The sequence below is a fragment of the Erythrolamprus reginae genome, chromosome 6 (assembly GCF_031021105.1).
Source record: "Erythrolamprus reginae isolate rEryReg1 chromosome 6, rEryReg1.hap1, whole genome shotgun sequence".
NCBI lineage: Eukaryota > Metazoa > Chordata > Lepidosauria > Squamata > Dipsadidae > Erythrolamprus > Erythrolamprus reginae.
This window is the reverse complement of record NC_091955.1, coordinates 84,552,306-84,570,486: the sequence shown is the minus strand read 5'-3', so window position 1 is coordinate 84,570,486 and position 18,181 is coordinate 84,552,306. Positions and strand designations below refer to the sequence as shown.

General features: G+C 41.6%; 1 protein-coding gene across 3 annotated transcripts in view; it reads right to left on the bottom strand.

Annotated features, from left to right (window-relative positions):
- Window positions 1–123: 123 nt before the first annotated feature.
- Window positions 124–18,181, bottom strand: part of IL17RA (interleukin 17 receptor A) — a 30,423-nt gene continuing 12,365 nt past the window's right edge. For 2 of the 3 annotated variants that reach the window (XM_070756473.1, XM_070756472.1), the window contains 8 exons: window positions 16,910–17,036; window positions 15,406–15,453; window positions 15,169–15,329; window positions 13,908–13,985; window positions 11,205–11,313; window positions 9,157–9,258; window positions 7,730–7,771; window positions 124–6,606 (listed from right to left, as the gene is read on the bottom strand). In XM_070756473.1, coding sequence (XP_070612574.1) covers window positions 5,168–6,606; window positions 7,730–7,771; window positions 9,157–9,258; window positions 11,205–11,313; window positions 13,908–13,985; window positions 15,169–15,329; window positions 15,406–15,453; window positions 16,910–17,036 — 2,106 coding nt within the window. In that variant the 3' untranslated portion in view covers window positions 124–5,167. The remainder of the gene's footprint in view (window positions 6,607–7,729; window positions 7,772–9,156; window positions 9,259–11,204; window positions 11,314–13,907; window positions 13,986–15,168; window positions 15,330–15,405; window positions 15,454–16,909; window positions 17,037–18,181) is intronic. The other variant, XM_070756474.1, reaches the window with a different exon arrangement.

Below are 18,181 nucleotides of genomic sequence, written 5' to 3'. Positions count from 1 at the left end.
GCCATAATGATATGTCAATTAAAAAATGAAACAGGTTTAGCATCTGTTCAGTATTCTCTAACTGCTCATTTCCAAGCTTGGCCAAAAGTAGTAAACATACAAATGCAATACAAAACAATCTGATTAATATATTACTAAAAATATGGATTCATTTATTTGTAAATTTAAATTAAGCCAATAATGCTGAAAAATATAGTACACAATTTAATTGTATAATAGAAGCTACAGCAGAAAAGACAAAGTATAAAATTAAAATAACCAGCTTGAACATCAGCGATAAACATTGAAAGATATTGCAGAATAATCTCCAGTAGGCTTAGTTGAAAAAAAAACAACAGTGCTGCTCATTTGCCATTATATATTGATGTAATTAGCAAGAAAGCAGGTTTCACGATGTATGAAGAGCATAAGGTAATCAAGTTGGAAAATTACTTTCCCCAAATCCTGCACAGCGGCTGCTATTTAACAGTTTGAACTGAATTAACCCGATGTACTTGGATCTTTTAATAGCTTTTTCAATTCCTATATAGGCAGTTGGGTATTAAACTTAAAATGTAAGGGTATCCAACAGGACAGGGAGTCCTCAATTTACAACCACTGAAAAGTGACTTATGAACAGTCCCCACACTTAAAATTGCTGCAGCATCCAAAATTTGGGCACTTGGCAAGTATTTAAAGATGGTACGAACCCAACACTGCTGAAGTGGCCCTCAATAGTTTGACACCCCTGATCGACATGTTGATTTATTTTATTTATTTATTTATTGGATTTGTATGCCGCCCCTCTCCATAGACTCGGGGCGGCTAATAACAGCATGTAACAATCCAATAATAAAACAACTAAAAACCCTTATTATTGTTCTGTCTGGGTCACTCTGGAAGCTATGACCAACCCAAAAAGATAAGCCAGACACACCGGTAGACTCCAAACACAGTTTTATAATGAGAAAGAGAAAAATAACCAACAGAAAATGTCCTTACAAGTCAGGAAAACACTGGAACTCCAAACAGATACACAAAGGCAATTGTCCATACAAAAACACAGGATCCTTGATGATAAACGAGGCTGTTGCTAACAGGCACAAACCTCCCACAGGTCTTCAAGACTGCTGGGCCACGAGCCAGGAACAGAAACGCTGAGAGACAACGCAGATTACAGCAATTCCACTCAGATAACACTCCACACTGTTGAAAGAGTTTGCCTGCCTTATAAACCCTTCCCTGCTAATGAGGACCACACCCAACCCCCTGGTGTTCCTCATTCAACGCTGATAATATCTATTCAGTTTATTTCTCCTTTGATCTATGCGTCTCTGTCGCATATCAATGACAGCTTGTGCTTCATCATCCAATGACTCTAGAGACTCCAAGCTACTTGCTGAAGAGAGCCCCTCCCCAGGGCTCCCGGGCCCCTCTTCCTCGTCACATTCCTCTTCGCTCTCATCCTCCCCCGGGCATGGAGCCAGCAGAGACGCAGCTGGTCTTTCATCTGACTCAGGCTGAACCACAACAATTATAAAACCAAACATACACTGGCACTCCCAAGGGAGTGCTTGTGAACTAAAACTCTCGCTCCCTATTAACATCAATTGGAAAAAGAAGCCAAATTAGTGCAGTACTACACCTTCCAGCCCCAAACCCTGCACCTGGCTCAAGAAATTTAACCACAAAGTTCTTCTCTTGCGTGCATGTTGTCTTGATATTAAGTAATATTATCCTGGTAGAAAGTTTAAGGTGGGGAAGAAAAGACCATATATTCAAATATTCATATTCAAAGAACCTGTATCTTCAAGACTGTTAAAACAATCAAAATTCCTAAACCAATTATAATAATGAAGTATACTCTAAAGCCAGGCAAACCTGCTAGGTTTCTTTCATAGAAAAAAATATTTTTTTATATCATTTGTAAATAAATGGGCCAATTACTTCACGCAGGACTTAAGATCAATAAAATCTGATTAAATTCCTCTTTAAAAAATCTTAAGAGGATAATGCCTTATAAAATCTCTTTTGTTGGACCAGATAATGACAAATTAACTTCAAAATAAGCAAGTCAAAAGCACTGTGTTCATGAATGGAATCTGAACTGGTAGAAAATATATTAAGGCTGAACAATGAGCCTCACTGGCCAGCCGTGCCTATGAAATAGGGATAGTTCATATAAGGGGGTAGTTAGATTAGATTAGATTTATTGGATTTATATGCCACCCCTCTCCGCAGACTCGGGGCGGGTCACAACAATGGTAAACAAAACATAGTAACAAATCTAATATTTCGCAATCTAAATTACAGTTTTAAGTTAAAAAATCCAAAAGAGCCCCAATATATAAAAAACAAGCACACAATCGAATCATACACAAAAACTACATGGGCAAGGGGAATATGTTTCAATTCCCCCATGCCTGACGGCAGAGATGGGTCTTAAGGAGTTTCCGAAAGGCAAGGAGGGTGGGGGCAATCCTAATCTCTGGGGGGAGCTGGTTCCAGAGGGTCGGAGCCACCACAGAGAAGGCTCTTCCCCCATGGGTCCCACCAGATGACATTGTTTAGTTGACGGGACCCGGAGAAGGCCAACTCTGTGGGACCTAACCGGTCGCTGGGATTCGTGCGGCAGAAGGCGATCCCGGAGATATTCTGGCCCGATGCCATGAAGGGCTTTATAGGTCATAACCAACACTTTGAATTGTGACCGGAAACTGATCGGCAACCAATGCAGACTGCGGAGTGTTGGAGTAACATGGGCATATTTAGAGAAGCCCATGATTGCTCTCGCAGCTGCATTCTGCACGATCTGAAATTTCCGAACATTCTTCAAAGGTAGCCCCATGTAGAGAGCGTTACAGTAGTCGAGCCTCGAGGTGATGAGGGCGTGAGTGACTGTGAGCAGTGACTCCCGATCCAGATAGGGCCGCAACTGGTGCACCAGGCGAACCTGGGCAAACGCCCCCCTCGCCACAGCTGAAAGATGTTTCTCTAATGTGAGCTGTGGATCGTTAGTTATTTTATAAAAAGACCTGAAAATCAAGCAGCCAGTATCAGTCTATTGTTGAATAGATTGGAATACAGTTAAAACTTTAGCCATATTAGCTTAACATAAGCATCCTAGCATAGGAAATTGCAGAAAAAAGTTGTCCAACTGATCAGCGGTTCTGACAAAGTGTTTCGGACGCTATAGTTCAGGGAAAAAAGCAAACAGTTATAAAAAAATCAGTTATAAAAGAGAGAAGAAGGCAAGTCATAAAATAAGTAGAGCTTTTCTTCCTTGCCATATAATACTATGAAATTAAACGACAGAGATGATAGAAAACATTCTTTGTATAAGGCAACACTGGCTGACAAAATTCACTGGTACAAATTGTGACTAGAATTACAAACGTGAATACTTATAAAAAGATACTGGAAATCTTGATTTGCCTTACAAAACTACGAAATTCACAGATAATCTACTATCAGCCACAATGGAGAACATCTTTTTCATGTCACCTAAAGTTTTTTCTATTTTAATACTTCTTACTTTCAGAAGAGATTTCAGAATATTTGGCAAATTCACCTTCTCTTCTATAGCTATGCCTGTATTCTTAGGAGGCAGTTTGTATTATTTATTTATTTATTTATTCAATTTTTATGCCGCCCTTCTCCTTAGACTCAGGGTGGCTTACAACATGTTAGCAATAGCACTTCTTAATAGAGCCAGGCTATTGCCCCCACAATCCGGGTCCTCATTTTACCCACCTCGGAAGGATGGAAGGCTGAGTCAACCTTGAGCCGGTGATGAGATTTGAACCGCTGACCTTCAGATCTACAGTCAGCTTCAGTGCCCTGCAGTACAGCACTCTACCTGCTGCGCCACCCTGTATCCTCCTAGCACACTGCTATTTAGCTTAGGTTAGACTACTGGTGGCTAACCTTTTTCGGACAGAGTGCCCAAACTGTGTGTGTGAACACCCTAAATGCAATGTGCGTTAATCCCAACCCATGCACGTGCCCCCACACATGCCCTGCCCACAACACATTTGGGCAGAGACCCAATGACCAGCTGGCTTTCATACTGATGCATCATAAAGCAACAAATTTTGAATGAATGTACCAATTTACAGAATGTGTTCAAAATCTGGGATCCATGACTCCTGTGGGATTGAAATTTGAGTGCCATACTTTCCTCATTATACTTTCCAGTAAACTAGGTTGCATGGCTCAGAGAAAGATGGGAGAGGTTCATACCTAACCTATTTTTAGCCTCCCTCTGGCCCCTACGTCCAATTGGCTGATAGCAAGACCTGACAGATAAGTGACCACTGGCAGCTTTGAAACCATAGTAAAAAAAATTAATCTTGTAACAGCAGTGGCTACTAAGGGAAGTACGAGGGGGTCACTTGGATGCCTGCTGGTAAAATAGAGTTGCCTTCTTTCTTCCAGGAGAGAGGGATCCTTTGGGGACATGCCAGAATGAGAAGCAGGGTGTTATTTTCTTTGTGGTCCATGACTCCCATAGTTCTCCCTCTCTACAACAAAGTAGCAGGCAGTTCCAAATGTCAACTGAGGGCAGGAGGAAGGGTTATTCCGAGAATTATAAATGGGAGGAAAGGTGCGAGCCTATACAGTAGTACCCCTAGATACGAGCATAATTCGTTCCATAAGGGAGCTTGTATCTCGAGGCAACTCGTATCTAGAACAAGTTGTTTTTCCCCTCCAAGATAACCAAAAGCAAGGATTCTTGCGCCACCTAGTGGACGCTCGGCTCGTATCCCGAATTTGAGCTCGGGAATAGAACAGAAATGTCTCTCCCCTCGTGGCTCGTATCTTGAAATACTCGCATGTAGAGCAGCTCGTATCTAAAGGTACTACTGTATTATAATTGGAAAGAGGAAGGACAAAGGAGTGACTGGGACACCTGGCTAAGACCAGCTCGGACGTGCCAGTGATAATTGAGCCCTTGAGTGCCCTTCCTGTGTTTGTTCTCCTTCCACCTAGCAAAATGACAGATAGTTCATGAATCAGCTGAGGAAGAGGAGGAAGGAGCCTCACCAAGGCTCTCAAAGATCACAAGGGGAAGGGAAGCAATGCAGGGTCTATAATACATACTGAAAGAGGAACAACCCCATCAGTCATGGGTTGTCTAGTTGTTTCAAAAACAGAACCAATTCGCCCTTCCTTCTCCCAAGGGATCTTAGCTACAGTTTTTCTGGATGTCCTGGAAAAGCAACTGCTGCTGAAGACTTTTCAGACTACTTAAGACATCTACAGTGAGATGCCCAGTAGGCCAGTATCCTTCCTGTTCTTGGTTCTCTTCTTCTTCTGGTTCAACAGGGCTATCAGAAGGGAAAGAAGGACATCTGGAGCTATAACCCTGATCTGACTGTACCGACTGTCTCTGCACTTTGGAAGCCTCATCAAACAACAGCTGCTGCTGTTCAGAAACATCTTCTTGGCAAAGGGGCACATCAGAGGGGAGGACACTTTGCTGATAGAGGGAATACATCAACCCTTCCAGTTGTTGCATCACATCATCTGGCAAAACCTGGGGATCTGAGGATACATCCTCTTGAAGAAGGACATTATTTCTTCTGGGGATGCTAGCTTCTATCACAGGCACGCTTTCCAGCCAATCGTCATTGGTTAACAGTTTATGACTGAGAATTTCGTTTTCTTCTGCAAAGGCAGACGGATTGACCACCTGAACAGGTGGTGTCTCAGCAGGGGTGACCAGAGTCTGGAATGTTAGATCCTCTTGTGACAGATGCCGAGGTGTCAATTTGTATGCTCCCAAGTCATCTTCATTAACCAGAGGTTTGACTAAGCAATAGCCATCATGGTCAGGTTCCTTTGGAAGTAGCTGCTTCTTAAGAATTCCTATTCTGGGGAATATTGATTCTTCAGTGAGTTCCTCACTCAGAGGTTGAAGATCATCTTCATCCTCACCGCAGGCACATTCGCTTTGAAACCAGTCTGGATGTTCAGTCTGCCATGCCTGGAATTTCTGCAAAGCCTCCTTCAGCTGTTTGCCACAGGGGCTTTCGGTGTACTTTTCCGGTGAGATGGCTGGAATCTGGTGCATTCGCCCCGGCTCAAATTTTTCAAGATCCTGGATTAAGAAGTAAATTTCCTCAAACTTATCCATCAGTTGATATTTGGAGGTGACGTGGAATGGGTCTGGAACGTCGCTCTCGCCGCTTATGCCCTCAAAGTAGCAGATTAAATAAAGTCCGAAGCAAGCGGGCTGTTTAAAATCTGGTAAAATCAGATTCAGTGCCGGAGTGAACATGTCCCCTGCCGGCAGCAGATTATCTTGCTTCAGATGTACACTGGATTCCTCGTGCCCAAGCATAGCCTGCCACTTGGCCCGAGTACCTCGGGAACACAAGACGATGATCTTGGAAGAGAGCGCTTCCATTTTCTGTTTCTGCCGAGTGAGCCAGCACACTACTCCCATCTCAGATATCTGGTGTTCATCTAACAGGTCGAGGATGACCTCCGTACCACACACGGTGATCATGAACTGGGCAAATTTCATCACGATGTCTACATAGAGCTTGTGATCAGCAGAATACACAATCCAGACTGTACGTGGCTTGAGGGGTGGAGGAGGTGGTAACATAGGAGTGACATCTGGAAAGTCAAAAAGTTAAATATATAAAAAATGTTATTTTATGGTTACTGCCCACCCTGCCCCATACATGGAAAACAATGTCACGCTGAATATTGCCAGCCTCAGAGACATTTAGTAATTAAAGAGTTAACATGTGTGCCTTGTCATTAATCTCCTCTACTAAACAAATAATTCCCTCAACGCTGTCAGACTTTCTACTAAATCTGCACTTCTATTCTACTAGTTTTACTCATCATTCCTTTCACCCATTTCCTCCCATGTAGACTGTATGACTGTAACTTGTTGCTTATATCCTAAGATTTTTATTAATATTGCTTCTTCATTGCTTATTTGACCCCTATGACAATCATTAAGTGTTGTACCACATGATTCTTGACAAATGTATATTTTATTTTATGTAAGCTGAGAGCATATGCACCAAGACAAATTCCTTGTGTGTCCAATCACACTTGGCAATAAAAATTCTATTCTATTCTATATTTTATGTAATATTCTGCCTCGTCATTTCCGTCTTGTTGCTCCGTTATTGCTCTCTGCCTTAAGACTCCATGATGTAAGGTTTGTTCTTTGGTCTACTCAGACAATGTTTATTTTTACTTTCATAATAAAAGAAATCTTGTTTTGAATAACATGCTTGGAGCTCTAAATTCCATCGCCTCCACGGTTTTAAAGTTCAAACGGACTTTTACAATCCGTGACAAACAAAGAGTACAAGAAATAGGACCGTTACATGTACACATTACTGCACTTAATATTAAAACGATGTTTAAGATCATTAGCTTCAGTTTAGCCAACTAAACTCTATCAGTGATACAGATGGAATATATTTTATTTCAGAAAACTGCAATCCTTGATGCAGAAATTTATTTCTCCTGCAAAAGAAGTTGTGTCAGAAAGTAGTAGCCCTTGAAATTAATATAAACATTGCCCAGCCAATATTCAATCACAGAAACAGATCAACAGTAAGAATTGGCTTTGTCTGTGTTTGTGTGCATGGGAAAAAACACACAAAACTTTGAAGAAAATAAAAAGTCAGTACTGTCCCATCTAAGAGCTGAATCTAATCCATGTACCTAGATTATAAATCAATGCTGAATCATACAAAGTAAAAAGCTCACTTACCTTGGAGTTCAAAATCACAGCTTTCTGCAGCAGAATTTAATTCTAGGAGGGAAAGAAGAGCATAGAAAACGTTAAAGAATGTTAATTTTGATCAAAAATAGTTCAGAAACATATGAAGAAGGGATAACCATTCATCTGAGACTTAAGTGCAAGCAAAGGAAAGCAGGATCTGGAATAAGAATTAAAGTTTTGCTTGACATAACTGGGGAAACATAAATGAAATGCTGAAAAAAATGGTGTCAGATTGACCATGAAATTAAGATGACTGGCTATAATTAATAATAGGTAGAATAAAACATTCCAACTGAATCACTTTGTATCAGTAGGCTATCTACATTTCCCACCAAAGAGCTGAAATTGAGCTTGAATTTAAGTTAACACAGGTGTAACAGAACCACTAATTTCCTCATCATGCGCTCATCACCTCGAGGTTCGATTACTGCAACGCTCTCTACATGGGGCTACCTTTGAAAAGTGTTTGGAAACTTCAGATCGTGCAGAACGCAGCCGTGAGAGCCATCGTGGGGCTTCCAAGATTCGCCCACGTTTCTTCAACACTCTGTGGCTTGCATTGGCTGCCGATCAGTTTCCGGTCACAATTCAAAGTGTTGGTCATGACCTTTAAACCGCCTGCTACCGCACGAATCCCAGCGACCGATTAGGTCCCACAGAGTGGGCCTTCTCCGGGTCCCGTCAACTAAACAATGTCGGTTGGTGGGTCCCAGGGGAAGAGCCTTCTCTGTGGCGGCCCCGACCCTCTGGAACCAACTCCCCCCAGAGATTAGAACTGCCCCTACTCTCCCTGCCTTCCGTAAACTCCTTAAACCCACCTTTGTCGTCAGGCATGGGGGAACTGAAACACTTCCCCCGGGCATGTACATTTTATGTATGGTGTGTTTGAGTGTGTGTTTGTTAGCAAAATGGGGTTCTTTTAAATATTTTAAATTATATTTGGATTTGTTATAAATTGTTGTGTTATGCTGTGAGCCGCCCCGAGTCTGCGGAGAGGGGCGGCATACAAATCTAAATAATAAATCAAATCAAATAAATATGGACTTCAACTGTCTGGAGAATTCTTTTAAGTCCACTAGTCTTAAAACTGCCAAGTTTGGGGACCCCTGCTCTACCCTGTTCCTCCCCTGTGGAATAGCACGAGTTAACAGGTGAAGAGACAAAGTGCAAAGAAAGTTATGCCTGAAAATTAAGCAGAAAATTAAAACTTTGACCTGATTTTATTCAGAGGTTAGCCTCTTCTCAACCTGCAGTGCTCTACAAGATCCAGCTTATCTGCCAAACGTTGAAGATTTTTAGGGGGACAGCTTCCAGGGTGAAAAATTAATGTCTGCTGCCCCACTGCACAAATTTGATCCAACTCTACAGCAAGAAAGTTATTTTGAAGACAAAACACCCCCACTTGTATAACCCACCTTTTTGTCTTCGAGTAAGGCAGATTGCGGAACCAATAGCTGAACCAATTAACAAAATGCAGATGACAGTGTGGATCCAAGGTAGCCCCACCGAAAATGTATCTGAAAAATAATAATAGTAATAAACAACGATAGGTAGAATCATCAAATCAGATAATGCTATGACGAATGTTTTGATGCATAGGAAAGGCCATCTTTTTAACAACAGAGGACCAGGAAATAGTAGAACAATTTATTTTATTGGTTCTGTACAAAAGCTATTGTGATATTTAATCTACGGAGTCTACGGAGAGGGGCGGCATACAAATTTAATAAATAAATAAATTTCAAATTCCAATCTTCAGCTTAGTGTACTCTCAATGTGGTAAAACAGAGGGCAGATGTAAGTGTGGTCAGGCATCACACAACCTGTTATTGTATCCACCAAAATATTAACTTTCAAAAGAAAGTTCCTTTTGACCTGGCAAAAGTACAAGTTTATGCAAAAGAAGAAAAATTATTTATTCTACTCAGGGCACTCAACGCCAAGTCCACATTTTGGAGTACAAAAGCAACTGCAGAATCATGTTTAGTCTACGGAGAGGGGCGGCATACAAAGCTAATAAATTAAATAAATAAATAAATAAATAAATAAATCAATGTTTACTCTTTCTGGGAGAAAGTGCAATTTGTACGCAGCTATCCTCATGGGGCTTGCTAATACTGAAGGAAAATGTTTTAGGAAAAAAGGGGAGGGGATTTGCTTAAATCATCCAGATATTATACTTCCTTCATATTCTGAAGTTTAGATATACAGTGATCCCTCTATTATCGCGAGGGTTCCGTTCCAAGACCCCTCGCGATAATCGATTTTTCGCGATGTAGGGTTGCGGAAGTAAAAACACCATCTGCGCATGCGCGCCCTTTTTTCTATGGCCGCACATGCGTAGATGGTGGAGTTTGCGTTCCCCGCCGCCCACGCAAAGGGGAAACCCCGATTCGGCTCCTCGCTGCTGCTGCGCTACCGAGCAGATCAGCTGCTTGGCGGCCGAAGGAACCTTCCCCGGGTCTTCCCCCTCTTGCTGGTGGGCGGGGCGAGCGGCGGGCATCAGCGAGGAGCCGGGGTTTCCCCTTTGCGTGGGCGGCCGGGAAGACCCAGGTTGGGGGTTCGGGGGGGGGGCTGGGAAGCCCCCCAGGCCGGCTGCGACCTTTTAAAACAGCCGCGCCGCTTCCCAGCTGAGTTCTGAAGCCAAACGCAGAAGTTCGCCTTTGGCATTTGGCTTCAGGACTCAGCTGGGAAGCGGCGCGGCTGTTTTAAAAGGTCGCAGCCGGCCTGGGGGGCTTCCCAGCACCCCCCAAACCCAGGTTGGGGGTTCGGGGGGGTGCTGGGAAGCCCCCCAGGCCGGCTGCGACCTTTTAAAACAGCCGCGCCGCTTCCCAGCTGACTCCCGAAGCCAAACCCGGAAGTGGGGTTTTTTAAAAAATTAATATTTTTTTAAAAATTGCGATATAGCGTTTCACGAAGATCGAGATCGCGAAACTCGAGGGATCACTGTACAGTGTTCCCTCGACTTTCGCAGGGGATGCGTTCTGAGACCTCCCGCGAAAGTCGAATTTCCGAGAAGTAGAGATGCGGAAGTAAATACACTATTTTTGGCTATGAACAGTATCTCAAGCCTTCCCTTAACACTTTAAACCCCTAAATTACAATTTCCCATTCCCTTAGCAACCATTTAGATTATTACTCACCATGTTTATTTATTAAAGTTTATTTTAAAAAATATTTATTAAAGGTGGATGAAAGTTTGGCAATGACATATGATGTCATCGGGCGGGAAAAACTGGTATAGGAAAAAAAAACGTGAAGTATTTTTTAATTAATATTTTTCAAAAACTGTGGTATAGACTTTCCGTGAAGTTCGAACCCGCAAAAATTAAGGGAACACTGTATTTCCATACATTAAAATACATGAATTAGGGGAGAATCTCCAGTTCTTAAGCTCCTACTCTGTACAAAAATTGACTTTTTTCTAAATATATCAGATCACTTTAAGAGTATATATATGCACCATTCGTTCCGGATTCAGTAAGAAGACTTAAGACATCAGCAGGAGGACATGGGATTGAAAATGAGTGTCTCATACAGTCTGTACCACAAGCAGGAAAGAATGGTTGGATCTGGTGAAAAAAAGAAAAAGAAAAAAGAGGAAATATTATAGATGCCAAGAGAAATATCCATAGGCACCCTGATGTTCATGAGCTCTATATTGCTACTCCTAGCTAAGAGTAAAGCAGATATTGTCTGAAGCAAAGAGGAGCATGCAGCTGATTTCCCTTAATTCAGTTTTGAAATGAAAAGACTCTTTCTCCTTTTGATGTTTCTTCTCCAGTTTCTAGCACTTCAAACGAACATTTCTGACTTTAAAAGACTGCAGATGCCTAAAGAGCTAAAAGGAGAGATATCTCTAAAATAAGTGAACCAACACTGTCGTCTCCGTTGCCGCATGTTAACTCCTCGGGATTCTGTCCACTAAGTCACGAGCACCCATACCCTGACGTTTTAGCAGGTGGGTTAAAAACAGGAGTGAAATGCTCCTGGTTTGCTCGTGTCTGTCGGTGGTTGGAAAGCCAGTCGTGAAGGCAGCGCCACCCGGATGCCACCATTTGGGTTCTTTTACCCTCTGCGCATGCGCAAAGCATTCTGTGCATGCACAGTGGGTAAAAAAACCCCAAATGGTGGCGTTCCGGTGGGTGGGCGGAGCCTCACGCTGCCTTCATGACCAGCTTTCTGATGACCAACAATCATGAGCAAACCAGGAGCATTTCACCCATGGTTAAAAAATTAAACAGTGCAGAGCCTTCTCAGTAGAAACATAGAAGTCTGACGGCAGAAAAAGACCTCATGGTCCATGGAGTCTGTCCTTATACTATTTTCTGTATTTTATCTTAGGATGGATATATGTTTATCCCAGGCATGTTTCAATTCAGTTACTGTGGATTTATCTACCACGTCTGCTGGAAGTTTGTTCCAAGGATCTACTACTCCTTCAGTAAAATAATATTTTCTCATGTTGCTTTTGATCTTTTCCCCAACTAACCTCAGATTGTGTCCCCTTGTTCTTGTGTTCACTTTCCTATTAAAAACACTTCCCTCCTGGACCTTATTTAACCCTTTAACATATTTAAATGTTTCGATCATGTCCCCCCTTTTCCTTCTGTCCTCCAGACTATACAGATTGAGTTCATTAACTCAATTATTAACTCAGTATTTGGGTGGGAAAGTCCACCACTGGAGATAAAATTGGGTACTCAGAAAAAAAAAATCACAGAAGAAACCATTGTTTCAAAGGGTGTGTCTATTTGGTCACCAGGAACTGAGCTTGACCTCTGGAGAACATCTTTATCTCTATCTTTTTCTCCCCTGACCAGCAAGACAGTCTTTGACTTATGAGCAAAACTGAGCCTAAAATTTCTTTTGTTAAGCAACATGGTTGTCAAGTGAGTTTTGCAACCGTTTTACGATCTTTTGTGTCAAAGTTGTTAGGTGAATGACTGCAGTTGTTAAGTGAATCATGCAGTCATTAAGCAAATCTGGCTTCCCTCATTGACTTTGCTTGTTGGAAGCCGACTGGGAAGATTACAAAGGATGAACACAGGGCTCCTGGACAGTGCAACCGTCATGAATACAAATTGTGATCACTTGACCCTGAAGATGCTTCAAGGGTCGTAAATGTGAAAAAAGGTCATTAAGTCACTTTTTTCAACTTCAAATGTTCACTAAGCAAACAAATGATTTAGCTTTACTAGATAAATGGTCAAAGCAATGGAAACTGCAGTTTGTTTCCAAATGTAAAATAATGCACTTGGGGAAAAGGAATCCTCAATCCGAGTATTGCATTGGCAGTTCTGTGTTAGCAAAAATGTCAGAAGAGAAGGATTTAGGGGTAGTGATTTCTGACAGTCTCAAAATGGGTGAGCAGTGTGGTCGGGCGGTAGGAAAAGCAAGTAGGATGCTTGGCTGCATAGCTAGAGGTATAACAAGCAGGAAGAGGGAGATTGTGATCCCCTTATATAGAGCGCTGGTGAGACCACATTTGGAATAGTGTGTTCAGTTCTGGAGACCTCACCTACAAAAATATATTGACAAAATTGAACGGGTCCAAAGACGGGCTACAAGAATAGTGGAAGGTCTTAAGCATAAAGCATATCAGGAAAGACTTAATGAACTCAATCTGTATAGTCTGGAGGACAGAAGGAAAAGGGGGGACATGATTGAAACATTTAAATATGTTAAAGGGTTAAATAAGGTCCAGGAAGGAAGTGTTTTTAATAGGAAAGTGAACACAAGAACAAGGGGACACAATCTGAAGTTAGTTGGGGGAAAGATCAAAAGCAACATGAGAAAATATTATTTTACTGAAAGAGTAGTAGATCCTTGGAACAAACTTCCAGCAGACGTGGTAGATAAATCCACAGTAACTGAAGTTAAACATGCCTGGGATAAACATATATCCATCCTAAGATAAAATACAGAAAATAGTATAAGGGCAGACTAGATGGACCATGAGGTCTTTTTCTACCATCAGACTTCTATGTTTCTATGTTTCTAAGATGCTTCAACGGTGGTAAATGTGAAAAAAAGTCATTAAGTCACTTTTTTCAACTTCAAATGTTCACTAAACAAATGTTTGCAAATCTCCTGTAACTGAATGTGACTATTAACATGAAAGAAATTATTGTTTCACATCAGAAGCCAATAAAACTAAACCTACCTGCACTTTGTATTTGCAACAAATCTTCAAGTTCCTTTCCAGCTTGACTGTTACATTAAGGCGCTGCTGCAGACCCGTCTGCAGAAATCAAAAGGACAGTTGGGACAGGACCAGAAACAGCAGTGTCATCAATCTAAACATATTGTACCTTTGGTGTAACTAGGCAGGCTCAGAAACAGAAATCAAGGGGCTAATTGCATATTATCGTAAAGCAGTGAATGGATTCAGGACAACTCCCGCATGGATGTGAGGGGCAGCTGTTGTGGTTGTGATGCACGGGTGTATTTTTCAATAGTTATGCCAACATGAAATCAAATAGCATAGCATATTCTGGACAAGCACATACAAGTATGCAGCCAATTGACTACAGTTCTGCTGCTTCTTTCAAATGACCAGGAAGAAAAAGCAAGAAACTGCAGCTTCTTCTATTCAATTATTCCGAAATGGCTTCTTCTTTTCCAATAAACAGCAACACCATTTCCTTGTTTGCCCGGAAGCAGTTCAGGTTTAAAGGCATATTGAGAAAGCAGATTTTTGCCCAGCACACTTTTCAAACCACTTTTTTTTTAAAAAAATGGTAGAAATGCAATAACTGTCTCACTGTTGTAAATAAGCAGGTGTCTAACTCTCAAAATTTGCTCTTTATGTAGAATTCACATTTTGTAGTAAGCCATATTTTTTTAAAAAGGCTCAAATTCCAGACATGCTAGATGTTGGGTTTTTATTAGCCGCCCCGAGTCTTCGGAGGGGGCGGCATACAAATCTAATAAATAAATAAATAAATAAATAGATAGATAGATAGATAGATAGATAGGAGATAGATAGATAGATAGATAAATAAATATGTCACATTTTTTTTGCTGAATTTGAAAATTAAGGGAGACTAGGATAGATCTATTTCAGCCTTATTTTGGCCTCATCAGCTAGCCATACCCGCTGGGACTTGAACCTGCAACCTTTGCCTTGTAAGGCAGAGAATTATCCTCTAGGCTACAGTATCCAATCCCTTCAGCTCTGCACCAGGGAAGGGTTACATATTTTTGTGTCGAATCACCCTGGTGTATTGAAGGAACATCACAGCTCCTTATTTGCCTCTCGGCCCATCCCAGGGCCATTTCCAAGGCAGTTAATTTTATTGATATATATATATATTACTGGGAAAACAAGAATTCTGATGGATTGGTAAGTAATGGTAATGAGGAAGTGCTAAAATAAAATTAAATGCCTGGAAGAGAAAACAGAAAGGAGCAAAACTGATTACCTCTGAAATGCTTTCTGTGGCCTTCTTGCAGTCCTTTTCATCATCCCGAACACTGATTACATGGATAAAATATTTGGCTGGTATTTCTGCAGGGTCAAAGCTCACCAACACAGAATTATCATCTAGACTTGTTCCATTAATTCTGGGTTTCCACAAACTCCCTAAATGCAGAAAACTCATTAATGACATCAAACGACACTGTTCATGGATGCAGAGAAACACTTGAAAAAAGCATACCTATTCGCAGACATGGTTCTGTTGGTTTCATGGTAGGATGTGTGCAATCTGCAATGAAAAAAGGAAGCCCCAGAAATATTGCATTTGTGTTCTGAAAGACAATACTGGCTAAACTGACTACTTCAATTTGCAAGTAGTTTAAAAAGCACTATGCTCAAATGTAAGCTAACTATGAAAATATTATTGGGCTAAAACTACGGTATTACTTTACATCATTAGAAAAAATGCATTAAAGTTACAGAAGATCTAATGCAATTTTTTAAGAAAGCACATTTCAGATAGCTTCAACAAAGTTCCTTCCACAGATTTGCATTGCATCATCCAGAAAGTTACACAAATATCCACCAATGTAGTAGAGGCTTTTTTATCCATGCTTGGCACTCCGGGTCCTAGTGCCATTGTGAATTCAGATTAGCCAGGCTCAGTGAAGCTGCAGGAATTTTAAGAACAATGGATGTGCAGAGACAAAACAGCAGTGGTAACAATACCACTGTTTATTTATTTATTTATTTATTTGATTTGTATGCCGCCCCTGTCTGTAGACTCGGGGTGACTATTGCCTCGACTCCAACCCTTCATAGCCTTCCCAGATGAGTGGCTTTAGGCCACTTTAAAAACTTTAAAGTGGCTTTAAACCATTTTAAACATGGACATGTTCTAAAAGAAGTGTCAGGTTTCTTTTATCTGGTTCCACTCCGCTGAGAAATATTTCGTTCTCTGCTCCCCTACTTTTATTTTTTGAGCAGCAGCCTTTTCCCCAATGTGTTTCCTGCAACTTTCACACTATGCAGGCTTTGTTTATCAGTAAATTCTTCTTCATATCTTGGAAGGTCAAGTCACTTGGTGCAACTAATGATTTTTCATTTACATCTCTTTCAATTCCATTTTTAAAAAATTCTGTCTTTCAGAGGAGCCTCAGATTGCCTATATTTCCCCTCCCACAAACAGATAGGTTCCAAACACCTAAATATTGATCAGGTGACCACTGGGATGCTGCAATGGCTGTAACTTGGTGGTCTGTATGTAAGAACCCTTATGGCAGTGCTGCTGTAACTTTGAACAGTCGTTAACTGAGGACCTGTGTAGACATATTGCCCCTGTAATGGTTACCCATTGCTTACCACCTCCCAGATCAAGTACTGTAATGTACTGCAGTATATAGGGCTGTCTTTAAAGACTGTACAGAAGGTACAGTTGGACAAAAGGCTGATTTGCTTCTTAGCATGTTGGCCATGTAACACTGGCTCTGTAGGGACACATAAACGTCTGTTAAGCTTCCTGGTAATATGCAAAGTGCTGTTTTGATATATAACACCCATTATGGTTTAAAAATCAGATATTTGCATGATTGCCAGCTTCAAATAGAATCAAGCTATCTGGTGCCTTCATCCTCAGAATTTATGTCCATACATTTTAAAGTAGCCAAAGTTGGAAAGGGTTGATCTAGGAGTGGATTGTCAGTAAAAAAAGAAGTGAACAAATATATCATGAAAGTGTCCCTTACTTGGTACTGTGAATGGCTTTGATCTCCTGTTATAGTCCCCTGGAGTACTTAATTTGGGCAAATGATAGACAGTTATTTGGTACCTTTGGCCTGGTTGCACCTCAAAACGGTTGAAAGAGAAATTCCACTGAAACAATATAATGAGAAATATTTTTTTTAAAACATGCAGTAAGTCAATGTAGTGACATATAACACTAATCTTGTGTGAAATTTTGTACTAGGAGAAAGAAAAGAAAATTCACAAGCCAGATCTATACGAGCACTTAGGCAGAGCATTTTGTTCAGATCTAATTACAGTGATCCCTCGAGTATCGCGAGGGTTACGTTCCAAGACCCCTCGCGATACTCGATTTTTCGCGATGTAGTGGTGCGGAAGTAAAAACACCATCTGCGCATGCGCGCCACTTTTCCATGGTGTTTTTACTTCCGCTACATACAGCTCGCCGTCCGCCCGCCTGCCCGCCGCTTGTCTGCCGCCCGCCCCGCCCGCCGCTTGTCCGCCCGCCGCTTGTCCGCCCGCCGCTTGTCCACCGCCCGCCGGCCGCTTGTCCGCCCGCCGCTTGTCCGCCGCCCGCCCGCCGCTACCGCCCCCTCTCACCGCCGAGTCCTCCTGCAGCAGCGCTGGCGGCCACCGTCCCCCGTAGGCACCCGCCCGCCCGCCGCCCCCCCCCGAAAGAGATGAGAGAGGGAGGAAGAGAGTGTGAGAGAGGAAGAAAGAGAGAGAGAAGAGTGGAAGGAAGAGAGAGAGAAATGATAGAAAAAAAGACGTCATCGGGTGAGAAAAACCATGGTACAGTATAGCAAAAAAACCGGGGAGTATTTTTAATTTATTATTTTTTGAAAAATCGCGATATAGCGTTTCGCGAAGATCGAGATCGCGAAAATCGAGGGATCACTGTATCTGGATTTGAATGATGCTTGTTTCCTCTTTTTTTCATTTTCCCTGATTTGGGGAAACAAAAGTAAGTTGTTTCTCCATATCCTCATAGAAATTCATTCCTTTCACCAAATGTAGAACCCTGTCTTATATCTTTTTGAACCCTGAAATAAGTGCTTGGCCTTATTGCTATGCACTCTAAAACCCGATTGGGCTTATTATGAGCGGATGTCTTAATTTGGGGAAAACAGGGTAACATATTCTAACACAGGTACTTTTTCTTCTGATTTCCTATAATGAAAGGGAAAGGAGGATTCTCTTCACAATGCAGAATCTTGTAAACATGAATTTGTATGATTTTATGTACAAGGGACCTACCTAACAGAGCTCTATCC